Genomic DNA, 17,346 nt, shown 5'->3' with positions numbered 1-17,346 from the left:
TCCACACACGCACCTGAAGGAGAGTGGACAGGTGTGAGTGCAGTTGAGCGGCCCAAGTGGACAGCACCACTGCATGTAAATGGAGCTGTCATTCTTCTCAAACTGGACACAGGAGCACAAGCAAATCTGGTGAATGAGTTGGACATCAAAGCCATGAAGGTAAAGCCCCACATACATCCAAATACAAAACCTCTTAAAGCATATAATGGTCAGCCCATTGAGAACAAAGGCACCTGCAGACTTAAGGTTAAAGTCAAAGGAAAGGAACACAATGTCATGTTTGTAGTAGTTCCAGAGGGATATGACTCATTGCTTGGTGACGAAGCATGTGAACGGCTGGGCCTAGTCAAGAGAGTGTATTGTATCGATGCACAGGACAGTGTAAAGACAATCTTGGATCAGTATCCAGACATCTTTGAGGGGTTTGGTGTTTTGCCATTCACCTACAAGATTAAACTTAAGGATGATGCACAGCCAGTAGTTCATGCTCCCAGACGGGTTCCGGCTCCACTAAGAGAGAAGCTGAAACAAGAACTTGACCGAATGGAGTCACTGGGAGTAATAAAGAAGGTGGAGCTGCCCACCGAGTGGGTGAATTCAATGGTGTGTGTTAAAAAGCCAACTGGAGCCCTACGTGTGTGCATGGATCCAAAAGATTTGAATGCCAACATAAAGAGAGAACATTATCAGATTCCAACGAGAGAGGAGATCATAAGTGAAATGGCTGATGCAAAATTCTTCAGTAAGTTGGATGCATCCCAGGGATTTTGGCAGATAAAACTGCATGAAGATAGCACAAAGTACTGTACATTCAATACACCGTTTGGCCGCTACTGTTTCCAAAGGATGCCTTTTGGAATTTCCTCTGCTCCTGAGGTGTTCCACAGAAGCATGGAGCACATCATAGAGGGCATTGATGGAGTAAGGGTGTACGTGGATGACCTCATACTGTGGGGATCCACACTGGAGCAGCATAATGAAAGACTCATCAAGGTGCTAAAAAACATACAGAAATATGGGCTAAAGCTGAACCGAGCCAAATGTCAGTTTGGTGTGAATGAGATCACTTTTCTGGGAGACAAGCTGTCAAGAGCAGGTGTGGAGCCAGATAAAAGTAAAGTGAATGCAATACTGGAGATGCCCAGGCCTGAAGATAAACAAGGTGTGTTGAGAGTGCTTGGAATGATCAATTTTGTTGGAAAATTCATACCAAACCTGTCCTCCAAAACTGTACACCTGAGACAGCTGCTGCATGATGGAAGGGAATTCAAGTGGACTAATAAGCATGAGGAAGAATGGGCACAACTAAAAACCTTTCTCACAACAGGGCCAGTGCTGACATTCTTTGATCCATCTAAGAAGATTAAAATATCCACTGACTCATCAAAAAATGGACTTGGAGCTGTGTTACTCCAGGCTCATGGAGAAGATTGGAGACCAGTCGCCTACGCATCAAGAGTGATGACTGCAGCTGAGTGTCGCTATGCACAAATTGAAAAAGAGTGTTTAGGACTGGTGTATGGATTTGAGAAGTTTCACAACTATGTCTATGGCCTGCCAAAGTTTGTAGCAGAAACAGACCATAAGCCATTAATATCCATTATAAAGAAAAATCTCAGCGAGATGTCACCAAGAATTCAAAGACTGATGATGAAGTTACAACGCTATGATTTTGACTTGATGTATATACCAGGTAAACACATTGTGCTTGCTGATGCTCTGTCCAGAGCGACGACACCGAGTGAGAGTTCTACAGAGACTGATGTCAATCTCCATGTCAAGCTGATTACTGAATCACTGCCTGTGTCTGATATGAAATCCAAGCAGATTGCAGTTGAAACAGAGAAAGACCCTGTGCTACAGAAGGTAATGAAGAATCTGAATGACAGCTGGCCTAGAGGTGAATGTCAACCATTTTACAACATCAGAGCAGAGCTGAGTGTTGTTCATGGGCTTTTACTAAGAAAGAACAGAATTGTCATTCCTCAGTCACTGAGGTCAGAAATGCTGAAAAGGCTGCACGAGGGGCACCTCGGAATGGAAAAATGCAAGAGGAGGGCCAGAACAGCCATTTATTGGCCAGGAATTAATGAAGACATTAACAGAATGGTCTCAGGATGTGATACCTGTCTAAAGTATCATGCAAAGCAGCCAAGAGAGCCTCTCACAATAACTGACATCCCAGATGAACCGTGGCAGAAAGTTGGAACTGATTTGTTTCATCTGGATGGGAAGAATTATCTGTTGGTGATCGATTATCTCTCCAACTATCCAGAGATGGCACTGCTGTCCAGCATGACTGCTACCTGTGTGATTAAACACATGAAGTCAATATTTGCAAGACATGGAATTCCCCAGATTGTCTACAGTGACAATGGACCATGCTACAGCTGCAGGGAATTTAAGAACTTTGCAAAAGAATATGACTTCCAACATTTGACTTCCAGCCCCCTGCACGCCCAGTCAAATGGTAAAGCGGAAAAAGGTGTGCATATAGTCAAACATCTTTTAAGGAAGGCACAAGACAGTAGCTCGGATCCATATCTAGCTCTGTTGAGTTATCGAGCTTCACCACTTGAACATGGCATGTCTCCTGCTGAGCTTCTGATGGGACGCAGGTTGCGCACCACACTTCCCCATACTGCACCATCACAAAAGTATGATGAGGTAAAATGGAAACAGAAGCATCTGCAAAGGAGACAGAAGTCAAACTATGACAAGTCATCCCGAAGCTTAGTGCCACTGGAAAAATATGACACTGTGAGGCTCCAAGATTCCAACAACTGGAAAACAAAAGCCACTGTTCTGGAGGAAGTGAATCCAAGATCCTACAATGTCAGAACAGAGGATGGTCAATTCCTGAGGAGGAATCGAAGGAGCTTGCTGAAAACACAAGAGAAAATGCAAGAACAACTAAACTATGAAGATTCAGCCTACACCGCATCAGTTGAACCATCAGCTGAGCCACCAGCTGCTGAACTTCCAGTGAACCTCCAGCTGAGCGGGCACACTCCTCACCGGTGCTGAGAAGATCCACACGCACTGTTAGAGCACCGGATAGACTGATTCTTTAAAGCAGTAACTGAGAAAAAATAAAAGACTAAAAAAAAAAAAAATATGCTCTTGTTGGTTAGCCTGTAGTATTAGTGTGTCTAGTATTAATCATTAGTATTAGTGTGTCTAGTATTAAGCATTGGTATTAGTGTGTCTAGTATTAAGCATTGATATTAGTCATTGGTAATAGTGTGGTCATTAGTATTAGTGTGTTTACAGCTAAAAGAATGGGGATGTAGTGATAGTACTCCTGACCACCAGAGGGCAGATTAACTATCATTCCTGCCAAGTTACCTATCCAGGTGTACTGATTAACTCTGGGTACAAACCTTATATGAGTGTGCATGACTGAGCCTCTGTAAGAGGTGCTGCAGTTCAAGAGAGAATAAAAAACCTGAAGCAGAACCCAAGTTTCTTCATTTTTTATGTTAAGAAACATTACAGTGTGCAGCAAGGATAGGAGAATCTGGGGCTGCCAAGCTAAATGCCATTCCCATGTCTGACAATACCATCTCAGACATGGCATCTGATATGAAAGAGCAGGTGCTAGATAATCTGCGTGAGCCCCTTTTCTCCACCGACATGGCTAGTTGCTCTCAGTTAATGGTTTATGTGCGCTATATTAAAGAGCTCAGTGTTCAGGAAGAGTTTCTGTTTTGTCTTCCACTGCCTGCTCGCACTACAGCAGGAGAAATATTCAGGTGCAAGCGGTTGCCCCCGCCGCTGTTTGGAAGCACTGTATTATTCTTCGTCAGGCCTTGGGATCCAAAATGAGGCAGTAAAAATTGTTAACCAAATTAAATCACGCACCATGAATGGGCATATCTTCTCTATCCTCTGTGCTGAGATGGGTGCTTTCTTCACTCAAGGTCCAGTGGGGCAAGATCCTCATCCATCTGTGGGATTTGCGCGACGAAGTGCTCCTCTTCCTCACTGAAATTAATTCCCCACTGGTGAAAAACATGGAGGACATGAACTGGGTTGCAAGGTTGGCCTGTCTTTCTGACATGTTTGACTGCATAAACACGCTGAACACCTCTCTTCAGGGCAAAGATTGCAATATGTTTATGGCTCAGGATCAAGTTTTCCGCACTGACCATGATTAAAAGAAATTACCGCTCAAGGCTGCAAGCGGAGGATGATTCATGTTTAGTCCTCTCTGAAGTGCGTTCCCGCATCACCCATCTGGGGGGTTGCTTTATATACTATAGGGGGAGCACCAGAACACCACAATGTGATTTTAAACCCACACTGATTATGGATGCAGTCAATAGCCTACATCCAATCACGCTGGTAAATCCTAAAATATCTTTGCTCAGAAGTCGGAGCAGGACACTTATAATTATTCAACATGATGACATTGTGGCTACTTGGGGGGGCTGGAACATTTTATGTCTAAAGTCAGAAAATGAAGGGTGTAATTTTCTCCATTCACTAGCAAGGACCACGCCATCAACGAGATACGTTTAATTGATTTATTGATGAAGATGATGACGATGACGATGGCGATGACGATGACGATGACGATGGCGATGATGATGGCGATGACGATGATGATCCATGGTTCGGTCGATGTGTTGTGGGGAAGCTGGTAGGGAATCCGCCGCAGCGCCCGGGCAACGGCGGACCCCCTAGGAATCTATGAGGTAGAGAAAGAGAGGGAAGAAGGAGAAGAGAAAAGGGGGGGGGGGGTGCAGAGAACGAGAGCGAAGAGGAACTGAGGGTTAGGTTAGTATTTGAAGGTATGCCGGAAGAGCCATGGTTGAGGCGTGGTCCTGCTCCTGAAACTCGCTGGTTAAGCTTCAATTCATGATTTTTAAAATAAAGTAAAACAAAGACAAATGACAGAATGTAGCTGATGGGTAGGCCTGCAAAAATTTGGATGGGCCTGATTTTTTTAAAGTTGAGATGTGCGTACAAATTATATTGTGTAAAAAAATCTGTCAGACTCGGACCACTGTAAATTATAGTACACCTCGTACTTAAGTCAGATTCCTGTCAGATAAATATCTACAGGAATGAAAGGATATACAGCAATCTTACTGTATACTCCACAATTAGACCTCTGTTCTGTTAAAATTCATTGTTAAGACTAGGGTTGCTGATACTGCCCTCATATACTCGTACTCATACTCGCAAAAATTCTTCGATACCACGCAACGATACTTCTTTGTTGTTGTAGTTACTGGTTAGCGCCACTAGGGGGAGATGTTGAGCCGCCCCGCGGCTCCCCGGGTGAGTGCAGCCTGGCTGAGCAGCAGCCGCAGAGCTGCTGCTCAGCCAGCTGTTCCCTGTTTCAGTTTGTTCTATCTTCCTTAATTATACAAACTGGACGGTTGAGTATTACCCTTACTCACAGGGAACTTTATTAAACACTCCACGTAACTCACAGTACAACCAGTGCTTTAAGTGGACAGGTAAATTAGGCGGTGGGTAACAGCAGATGATTAAGTGATATATTTAAATACTAGGACATGATCCTGAATTTTAAAAATATTTTTTTTTTATTGAATTTTACAAACAAATTATGTGTACACAAGGGAGGTCTTCAGGGGGGTGGCCCTCAGGTAGCATAGAGGGTGATGCACAACCCAACTAACTGGCACCTAGAGTTCCCTGTGGACAGACACATGAGAGACACACAGAGATCAAATATAGAGACAAGGCATGGAGAAAATTGGAGAAGTGAGCTATGCAGTTGACAAGTAAATCAATTAAATAACATACTCCTGTGTTTGTTTCTATCATAAAAAAAAGGTTGACAATGACTGTCTATTATTTTAGACTTAAATATTTGATTGTAGTGTAACTTAAAAGGCCAAATTCACATATTTTGGAGGACTGTAGCTCCTCCCGGTAGAAAGCATGAGACCCAAACTTGTTTTAAAAACAGGGTTTATTCCCGGTCACCGACCGACCGGTGAGAACTAAAGAAAATAAAGGTGAACAAGTAATCATGTAAATACACGTGCAAATTCAGGCTTGTAGCTTAATGTAATTACACAGACACACAATTAATACACCTCGTACACACACTCTCTCCCTTACCATGCTTTGCCAGTTGGTGTTGATAAAAGTGGTACCGTCTAGAAACAAAAATACAAACAATACGTCCGCACAATAATGGGCAGGTAGGAACCAAAAAATACATACATAAATGAGAATATTAAACTGACATGTGGGCAGTTACAAGGACCAACAACATGATATTATTGAGTGAACGTCTCCCGAGGGGCAGTCGCGTTGTCATGGCGACGCCACTGTATAGCCAAATCGCAAGGAGAGAACAGAGTACTATGAGCTCATGAGAAGTCCCGGTACACCGTAAAAAGTCCCGGTACGCCAGAGGCTAATATTGAGAAGTGCAGGTACTCCGTACCGGTGCGTACCGGCACACTTAAAGCACTGAGTACAACATAAACAATCCCATTGTTACATTCTGGTTAGCCGCGTTAGCCGGTTAGCCGCGCCGACAGCCCGCAGTCTGTCTTGCTTCTGTCGTCGTCCCTTATTTTGAAATATGTCCACCCTGCTGACATCCCGCTTACATTAATTGTCGGTATCTTGCCTGAAACGGCACTGCCAGTCTCACTCACAGGCACCACTCTATATAACTGGACTGTAACAATGGGATTGTTTATGTTCTTCTTCTCTGTTTTATTGGCGGATCGCAACCAACTTTAAGGTGCATACCACCACCTACTGTACAAGAGTGTGTAACATCATTTAATTTAGCCTGTTGTTTTTAAATTGTATTTGATTGTTTATGTTGTTTCACACGGACGGCTTCAGGTGAAGCACCGCACATGTGCAGTTGATGTACCTGCCATGAGACTCTCAACATTGGTAGGGACGATATAACAGCATAACCTGCATGTACTTTTTGCTGGGGACGGGACATTAATAAGACCAAACAGATTGGGTGAACGGGGGTCAGGGCTACATTTGTCACAAATATGAACCTAATTAATTGATAGGCTAAATAATCAATGCAAAATAAATCTGTTTTGACTTATACTAACTTTCATGTGTATTGGTTCACCTGATACACGGTTCGATTCAAACCTTTGTTTTCAAAAACTACTAAAGAAACATTTTGAAAACTTCCAGAATATTCCAAGATTTTATTAACAATTTAAATTGCAATATTTGAACATAACTTAAATTCTATCAACATACACAATAAATACAAACTTACAGTATTAATAATCTCTTAACTATCCAGAATGCCAAAAATAAACATTTGTCTTAAGACCACTCAAGGCCCCAGGTACTGTAACTGCGCGCTGGACGCAGATGAGTGACACTGAGTACACTGAAGGCTGGGGTCAAGTCATCAGCCAATCAAACGTGCGTTTGAGGAAAAAAAAAATTTACCGGCAAATTCAGCAAGTGAAAAGGGGTAAATGTAAGTTTGAACATAATGAAAATAATTCACTTAATAATAGCAGGGTCAATTGTATCCTTACAACATTTGGGAAGACAATCTAAATTACCTATATATCTGAACTCATTATATAATGCAAATAAGGTTGCTTAAAAGTTGGTGGGGAAAATTTGAGCCCCCTGAAATGTTGGTAGTGTTATGTCCCTACCGTCCCCTACCGTCCCTACCAACATAATTGGTCGTAACCATTACTTGCTTATGAGGTTCATTCATAAAGTTGGTGATTTGCAAGTGGGGTTGGGTAGTATAGAACAGATATTGAAATGTCAGACAAATTGAACATGTTAAAGTTTTGTGCCTCCCCACATAAACGCAATCATAACATGCCACGGCGGGCCAGAAATATAAAAAATAAACAACACTGTTTTACCTGCAGTTGCTAAACAAGACAGAGTCTTCTGGGCTTGGAGTTAAAAGCGTTGATTATGTCATCATAATCCGAACTGTCAATCATTTCTCTTTCAAATGACATAAGTGTCAGGTTATCGAGGCGACCAGTCAGCATGGATGATCTCATGCGCTCCTGTTTGTAGCGGAGAAAAGTCTCTCAACGCTGGGTCAAAGGGAGGGTTATGATGGCTCTTAACAGACTGTTCATATTAGGAAAAATGTCCAAAGGGCAGCTGTCCAGTATTTCCATCCGTGTGGGGAAGTTGTCCTAATCCATTTTCCGTCTGATGTGCTGAGTGAACACAGTACGTTAAGTATTTCAATCCCATGCAAGTCATACGGAGCCTGTAAAACATCTTTGTCTCCGAAAGTGGCAGATCCAGGTGCAAAAGAGGCTGATGCTCTCATGACTCCATATGTGTCCTCTTTAAATCGGCAGTTTCACTCCGATATCTGCCTGTCCTTTAAAAGGGCCTTTAAATCAGCATCACTCTTCATAACTAATTATCTACTAACTAATGTTTTCCCCAAAGTCCTGGTGACAACAGATGTGCGAAACTTTGAAGGCAGCTGGCGCTCACGAGAAGCAGCCACATCCCAGTTAGCTATCTTGTGCTTTTCCGGTCCGTCTGAGCACTTTTTCAAAGTCACCATCTGAATCATCCCGCAAAGTTGCATATGTAGCTTTCAGCGTTTCTATGAGGGATATGCAGTCTGTGACACAGAGTGTTGAACTCTGCAGCCCCTTTGTGGCAAAATCACTTTTTTCCAAGATTTAAAAAAAATGTGACAAGCATGAAAACGAACTTTTTCGTTTGCATCTGTTGCAACAGTTGTTCTGATTCTATTTTAGTTTGTCCACTGCCTTCTGCACATTCAGCTATAGGATAGAAACAGTCTCGAGTCAAGTCAGAGCCTAGGGGAGTTAGCAAAGCTGAAGAAACGCCCACAACCGGCTGGTTGATTTCTTCTCTAATTCTCATGATTTTACCTTTAAAGAAGCCCATAAAGTCTTCACAACTGAGAACTTCAGGAATGCACTGCTCAACAGAGTTGTGACTCTTTGTCAGCCTGGCTACAGTGCTGAACAGAAAAAGTGGGTTATTTTGTTATCCTCTATCAATGATGAATAACCATGTTTCTGTTAAACAGAAAATATGACTCCTGGTCTCTGTAATTATATTGTTTATTAACAGAGACTTGGAGCTTAACGATCGTATATTTAGTAGTCCCCATCAATTTTCTTCTGTCTCTAATTGGTACCACAAGATTTTTTTGATTAATGCCTGTATCACACCGCACCTGGTAAACTTTTGGAGGGTGGGGAATTGACACCAATTCTATTTTGCTAGGCACCTTGTTAGAATCCCCACTTACATAATGCATTCCTACAGTTTTATTGGTAGGTGTTGGTCCTCGAGAAGCAGCAGAGAAGTGTGTAAGACTGCAGCTCTGCATCCTGGCCTGGACCCTGGATTGTCAGGGGGAGTGTTTAATAATATTGGCCAGATTTCTAGAAATAAGAGCTGCACCATCCCGGGTGGGATGAATGCCGTCTCTTCTAATCAGACCAGGCTTTCCCCAAAACGTCTTCCAATTGTCAATAAAGGCCACGTCGTTTTCTGAACACCACCGAAACAACGAGCGGCGGAGCGATGACATGCGGCTAAAACTTATGCTGGTCAAATTGGGGAGGGGACCAGAGAAACCTACAGCGTCCGACATGGCGTAGTTACACACCGACACAATCTTAATTTTAGTGACTTCCGACTGGCGTAGACGGGTGTCATTAGTGCAGAGATGTATCATAACTTTACTAAATTTACGATTACTTTTCGCCAGCAGCATCAAATTTGCTTCAATGTCACCCGCTCTGCCCCCCGGGATGCACCTAACTATGGTCGCTGAAGTCGGCCTCACATGTCTCACTATGGAGTCGCCAATCACCAGGATCGGTTTCTCAGCGGGTGTGTCCTTGAGAAACCGACCTGTGTGTCACTGAGTTGGGAAAAAACGGTTAGGGACGTGAAGCGAGTGGTGGTGTTCCGTGTGCCTTTTAGGACTATGCTTAGTATTCATGGGTACTTGCACTTAATCATTTCACATGAACATTCAGTGTTGATGAAGATTCATTATATCAAAGATCAGACAGTTTGATTGACAGGACAGATCATCAGAGGATCAGAGTTTCTTCCACTGTCATTGAGGCCAGGACAGAAGAATGGGTAGAGTTTGTCAGCAAAATAGAAGCCAGTAAAGGAGTAGATAAGTGCTGCAGCATCAACATCATAGAAGGAGACCAGACCTTCCTCATAATCCACAAACACCCCCAACTTCTCAGGAGGAGAACTGAGATGGAGACGGACTGGAGGATCATCATTAGCCTCATACTCATTTCCATTTCTCAGACATACAGCCCAGTAACCATTCCATGTATCAATTGTGATTGTTCCCTTCCTGTTGACCGAGTCTCTGGCCACTCCTACATCCCATCTGGTCTTTCCTTTAACCTGAACCTCAAAGTAAAATCTGTCTAAAGAGAAACTCTGTTTTCCTAAAACACCAACATATTTAGAGAATCTTTCTGGATTATCTGGAAGATTCTTCCTCATATAACCACAGTGAACTTGTTTTCCATCATCAGACAGAACGAGTTTACAATGTGCTGTATCAGGATCAAGAGTCACATCAGCTTCAAACTGCTGGATCCTCCTCAGCTCAACTTTAGTGAGCAGCTTCTTCATCTTTTCTCTGAGGTTCTTCTGCAGCTGGTCCACAGCTTTCATCACAGTCCCCTCATATGAAGGTGGATGGACTCTGACCTCTGTCCAGTTCTTGGTGGGTGGAGCATCTTTCAGGGATGAGAATCTTTGGAGGAGGTGGAGGTGATCTTCAGAGCTTGAGAGCTGCTCCACCTCAGAGCTCCTCTTCTTCAGCTCAAAGATTTCATACTTCAGATCTTGGATGAGGTCTTCAGCCTGTTTCTCTGTAGTTTTCTGTTTGTCTTCCATCTCCTTTATGAACTTCTTCAGGCTTCTCTCAACAGACTTCTTCAGAGAAGTTAAGATCAGAAAACCTTCTACTTTCTCTGTGTCTGCAGCATTGTTACTGATCTTCAGCGACTCTTTGATCTCCTGAATCTTCAATCGTCTCTTCTGGATCATCTGCTGAATCTCAGCCTCTATCTTTTCCAGCTTTGCCTTCTTTCCCTCATATTCTTCTCTCAGAGGAACAAACTCATGAGTCTTGTGGTCTAAAACAGAGCAGAGCATGCAGACACATGTCTGGTCGGTCTTACAGAACAGCTCCAGAGGTTTATCGTGCTTCGTACAAATCCTGTCCTCCAGGTTATCCACAGGCTCCACCAGCTGATGTCTTTTCAGACGTGAAGCTGTCAGATGAGGCTCCAGGTGAGTCTCACAGTAGGACAGCAGACACACCAGGCAGGACTTCAGGGCCTTCAGTCTGGTTCCAGTGCAGACGTCACAGGGAACTTCTCCTGGTTCTGCAGCTTGTTGCTCTGAGCTGCTGCTGCTGGATTTCTGTTGAGCTTCACGTCTGAACTCAGAAACCATCTCTCTGATAAAGACGTTAATGTTCAGCTGAGGTCTGGTGTTGAACATCTCCTTACATATGGGACACTTGTAGAGAACATTATCATCCCAGTGATGAGTGATGCAGGTTTTACAGAAATTGTGTCCACATGGTGTGGTGACTGGATCAGTGAACACATCCTGACAGATGGAGCACAGGAACTGATCTGCAGATCTCAGGTTGCTGCCAGCAGACATGGTGGGTATCTGGAAACAAAAGGGAATAAAAAAAAAAGAATATTATAAAAATGTATTTATTTATTTCATGCTTCATACATGTACAAAGAGGAGTTCTGTGTTAATTAAGATTAATTGGTGTGATACAATCTAACCTTCAACTGAAGCCATGGATTAACAATCAGCCCTATAAATGTCTTTTTATAGAGCTGAGTTACCATTAACGCTGACATCCACTGCCAATCCAGGAAGCAGGAACACATGGAGGCACACGTCAAGCACTGGAAATCTGCAACAAAAACCACAAACGAAACACAAAACCGACACGGAGCCGACCAAAACACGAGCAGCGATCGACCCAAATCTCGAGATCCAAACACGGTCTGAGCTAAGCTACCGCTAACTAACCCCAAAAACTACAGAGCAAGCATGCAGGTGAACAAGCAAGTGTATATATCTATGTGTGTGTATGCGTGTATGTATATGACTATGTGTGTGTGTGTGTGTATGTATATGTCTGTGTGGCTGTGTATGTGTGTATGTATTTGTGTGTGTGTGTATGTATATGTTTCTGTGGCTGTGTATGTGTGTGTGTGGCTATGTGTGTGTGTGTGTGTGTGTGTGTATATATGAATATGACTTAAGTGGCTGTATGTGTGTGTGTGTACATGTGTATATGTATGTGTGGCTAGGTGTGTGTGTGTATGTGTAGTTATGTGTGCGTATGTGTACATGTATGAATACACACATACATATATATGTGTATGTGTGCTTGAGTGAGTGTGTGTGTGTGTATATGTCTATGTGGCTATGTGTATGTATGTGTGTGGGTATGGGAGTGGGTATGGGAGTGTGTGTGTGTGTGTGTGTGTGTGTGTGTGTGTGTGTGTGTGTGTAATAATCCTATCAAAGCTCCACCTGAAGTGTATCTATAGTGGGGGAGGAGGGGGGGGGCAACCCCGCCACCCGCGAGACCAGGGGCCGACGAGGAAGAACCCGGAACCCAGGCCACCAGCAACCCCACAGAGGGCGAGAAGAGGGCGGGAGGCAACCCACCGCCAGCGGGGCCCCCACGACACGGGAAGAAGCAGCCAGGGATCCCGCTGGACCCCCGGGGCACCCCAGGCTGCGCGGCGAGCCCCGCCAGGCCTGGGCATCGCGACCCACCTATCCCAGGCCGGTGAGGGAATGCGGGTGATGTGGGCCCCCCTCCTGACCCTGGTGTTGACTGCATGTGATTAATGCAATAAAAACAGGGAGTGGGAGGACAGGGTATCAAGTTGACAATGATCCCCCCCTCCCGAACTAGGTGTCCTTGTTAAATTTATTTATTAAATGTTGAATGTGCAGTTTCTACAGTGTTGTTAAAACCGTGAGGCGGTAAGCTACAGGTGTTTCCAACAAATAGCAGTCCAGAATTCAAAACCCAGTTTGTTTGCATGTTTGTGTGTGTTTTCGGGGGGGCCCACCAAGAATTTCTGCCCAGGGGCCCCTGCCCTCTTAATCCGGGCCTGCACTTAGAGACCCTTTTTGTGAACTGCAGACCTTTTAATTCACATCGGGAGTTTTCATCCTTTGTTCTGGTCGCTGTCTACATCCCGCCGCATGCTTGTGTAACTGAAGCTACTCAGCTGCTGGTCAACCAGATAATGGACTTGGAGAAAAAACTCCCAAACTCACTGTTCATTGTTTTGGGGGATTTCAACAGAGCAAACCTCACCCACGAACTTCCTAAATACAGGCAGCATGTTATGTGCCCCACCAGGGACATCAAAGTCAAAGCTGAAGCTTCAGTCCTGCACAGACTGGAGTGTTTTTGAAGCTGCTACCACAGACCTGCATGAACTCACGGACACTGTGACATCCTACATCAGCTTTTGTGAGGACATGTGTATGCAGACTAAGACCTTTTGCACATACAACAACAACAAGCCCTGGTTCACATCGAACCTCAGGAAGCTGTGCCGAGCCAAGGATCAAGCCCTGTTCAAGCAGGCCAGGAACACTCTGACGAGGGAGATCAGGAAAGAAAAGAGTAGCTACGGAGAAAGACTGGAGTCGCCTCTCTGCCAACCCTGACCCCTCTACTGTGTTGAGAGGTCTGCAGGACATCACCGGGTTCAAAAGAACACCTCCACGCCCTGCAGGCAGCCTCAGGCTTGCAAACCAGCTGAACAGTTTCTACTGCAGGTCTAATGAACAGGCCAGCAGCACAGCAGGACTCTCTACACCACCATCACGGACTATTAGCACTGGCACCCCCCAGTGGTGCGTCCTCTCGCCACTGCTTTTCTCCCTCTACACCAGGGGTGTCCAAAGTCGGTCCTCGAGGGCCGGTGTCCTGCATGTTTTAGATGTGTCCCTTTTTTATCAAACCATGATACAAGGAGCTTGGTCATCAACAGAACTATCCAGACTTTGATGGCAAGGTGGTGACGACCGTTAATTAGAATCAGGTGTGTTGATGCAGGGAAACAACTAAAACATGCAGGACACCGGCCCTCGAGGACCGACTTTGGACACCTCTGCTCTACACCAACAACTGCACCACGACTGCAGGCGACTCTTCTGTGAAGCTCCTGAAGTACACGGACAACACCACCGTCATCGGCCTGATCCGGGAGGGTGACGAGTCCGTGTACAGACAGGAGGTGGAAGAGTTGGTCCACTGGAAACAAACCCAAAGGAATACTTGGAGGACATATAAATATCAGAAGCATACTGCCAAAAATAGATCAGATACAGAATTTACTTATTGATTCTAACTTGGATTTTCTGTGTATATCTGAAAGCTGGTTGAATTGTAATGTACCCACTGATTTAGTTAACATACCAGGATACTCATGTTACAGGAAAGACAGGATGGGTAGAGGGGGGGGGGGGGCGTTGTAATTTATATTAGGGAGCATTTCAAATGCTCTGAGCTTGAACTGAATATGAACTTGGAATGCTTGGGACTGAATGTAATTCTCTCCCCAAACATGTTGTGGTTTATAATCCTCCATCTCATGATGTCAATTTCTATAATGAACTGAAGACTCTTCTCTCTATTGACAATGGTTATGAATGTATGTTGTTTGGGGACTTTAACATCAACTGGCTGTAAAAACGTGGTAGATCAAAATTAAAATCAATTACAGAGAAATTTAAATATGAACAGCTCATAGATAGACCCACTCGAATTACTAGAAACAGTGAAACTATTTTAGATTTGATTTTTACAAATAGGCCAGAAAGAATAACAAAAACATATAATCTTATTACTGGACTTTCAGACCATAATATGACACTGATTGTAAGAAAGCTAACTAAAAAACGTCTAGTTCATCATAACAAAATGGAAAATTCCATTTTAACAACAGGAATTCCCAAATCAAAAATAGCTAACTTTGAACATGATCTGAAGAAAATCAACTGGGAAAAAGTAACTAAAGAGCCAGATCTAAATTATAGTGTCAAAAGCTTTACCTCTACTTTAAGCAATCTAATAAATAAATACACAAAAACCTGGAGAAGTAAACCCAAAAAATACTCTCTTCCATGGTTTAATAATGATATACTTCAAATCATTAAAAAACGAGATCTTGCTCTGAAAAGATCCTTAATAACAAAAAACAACACTGACCATCTCATGTATACTAGCTTGAGGAATAAAGTGGTGTCTGAGTTGCGGAAGGCCAAGAATAATTATTTCTCCAAACTCATTGAAGAGGCCAATGGCTGTAGCTCTAAACTATGGCAACACATAAACAGATTAACCAATTCCAGTAGGCAAAAGCATCCTAAAATAAACTGTCTTAAGGTTTGTAATGAGCCCATTTACAGTAATGAGACCATTGCAAATGTTTTTAACCACTTTTTTATTGAGTCTGTAACAGAACTGGCAAGTCATTTTAAAACTATTGAGTCAAACTCTAAAGAAGTGAATCAGATTCATTCTGAGTCTTTTCATATCAAAGAAGTGTCTCAGGATAAAGTTAAAAAAGTGATTGTGAACATGAGTAACTCCATGTCAAAGGACATTCATAATCTACATGATGTCTTAATCAAGAAGTATCTGAATTGTCTGCTGGAGCCAATTACTTATTTAGTAAACCTGTCAATAAAAACAAAATCATTTCCAGACGGATGGAAAACTGCAATAATTACTCCGGTCTATAAAACAGGAGACAAGGAGATAGCAAGTAACTATAGGCCTATTGCTATCCTCCCTGTAATATCAAAAGTCCTGGAGAAAATTGTAGCTGAGCAATTGATGGAACATTTAGAGTCTAACCAATTGCTTTACTCACAGCAATTTGGATTTAGACAAAAATACTCCACAGAAACAGCTAATTGCTATTTGCTTGAAAGAGTCAAAGGTCTACTGGATAAAGGACTTGTTGTGGGGGCAGTGTTCTTGGATCTAAAAAAGGCCTTTGATACTGTTAACCATAGCATCCTACTGAGTAAGTTAAATCAATTCAAAATGTCACCAGAAGCTCTGCAGTGGTTTAAGTCTTACCTGGAGGGGAGACAACAATGTGTCAGGGTCAATGGGGTGAAGTCAAGCCTTCATACCAACAGCATGGGAGTACCACAAGGGTCTGTACTCGGACCACTGTTGTTTTCCATGTACATTAATGACTTACCAAACTGCTGTCCGCGTGTCAAGTGCCAGATGTATGCTGATGACACTGTCATCTACGTGTCCGCAAAAACACCAAGCTTGGCAGGCGAGCAGCTGACACAGGCACTACTAAACATTCATAAATGGCTTGAGCTGTCATATTTAACTCTTAATGTAAAGAAAACTGTCTCCATGTGTTTCTCTATACGTGATAGGGCTGCTAATGACATATTTGAGGTATGGATCGACCAGGAAAAAATTTATGTAGTGACCGAAGTCAAGTACCTAGGCATTATTCTGGACAAGAATTTAAAATTCAACAGTCAGGTTAAGCAAATTTCCAAGAAGGTCAAACCAAATCTAAATTTATTTCGTTATATTCGAAGGAATTTGTCATGTCAAACTGCTCGATTATACATGCATGCAATGATCTTTTCACATTTGTCATATTGCATCACATCATGGTCATTTGCCTCTCAAACAACTCTAAAACCTATAACATCATTATACAAGCAGGCAATAAAAATTATGGATCAGAAACCTATGAGATGGCACCACTGTGAAATTTTAAGAAAACACAACCTTTTAACTTTTGAAAACTTTGTGAATTTTAGTAGTCTTGAACTGGTTTTTAAATGTTTATATAATCATGTATCACCCCTGTTCTCTGAAGTGGTTATTAGGCATCAGAGCTCTGGTAGAGTAACCACACGGGCCTGCACCAATGGTGACTGTCGTATCCCAAAATATAAGACCTCTTTTGGTGAGTCGTTTTTTTCTGTGAAGGGTGCAAAACTCTGGAATTCTTTACCGACTAATTCAAAATTAGAAACGTGTGGCAATATTTTCAACAGAGGACTCAAACTATGGCTCAAGTCTAAACAACAGTGCCTACATGAATAGGTCAGGTCTGGTTCTGCTCTTGAATGTTGTCTTTGCTTTATATCTTATGTCATCCTCTAATTTTATTGTATATCCTATTGTATTGTATTTATATAATTTTTTTAAAAGCCTCCTGTGGACAAGTGTTGCAAATTAGCATGTATGCTAAAACACTCAAACAGTGCATTTGGTTT

The 17,346-nt window shown here is 42.9% G+C and overlaps 1 protein-coding gene across 3 annotated transcripts in view; it reads right to left on the bottom strand.

The window, feature by feature from the left end:
* Positions 1–17,346, bottom strand: part of LOC133446133 (E3 ubiquitin-protein ligase TRIM39-like) — a 40,099-nt gene that overhangs the window by 12,943 nt on the left and 9,810 nt on the right. Inside the window, exons 2-3 of one of the 3 annotated variants that reach the window (XR_009782801.1) lie at positions 7,872–11,691; positions 4,611–4,693 (exon numbers count right to left, since the gene is read on the bottom strand). Coding sequence is in view for 1 of the 3 variants with exons in the window: in XM_061723968.1 (XP_061579952.1) it covers positions 10,036–11,682 (1,647 nt within the window). In the remaining 2 variants the exon portion in view is untranslated. Of the gene's footprint in view, positions 1–4,610; positions 4,694–5,932; positions 11,692–17,346 lie in introns of those variants that run through there. The other 2 variants (XR_009782802.1, XM_061723968.1) reach the window with 2 other exon arrangements.

The sequence above is a fragment of the Cololabis saira genome, chromosome 1 (assembly GCF_033807715.1).
Source record: "Cololabis saira isolate AMF1-May2022 chromosome 1, fColSai1.1, whole genome shotgun sequence".
NCBI lineage: Eukaryota > Metazoa > Chordata > Actinopteri > Beloniformes > Belonidae > Cololabis > Cololabis saira.
Note: the sequence above shows the minus strand (reverse complement) of the source record. Positions and strands in the feature narration are given on the sequence as shown.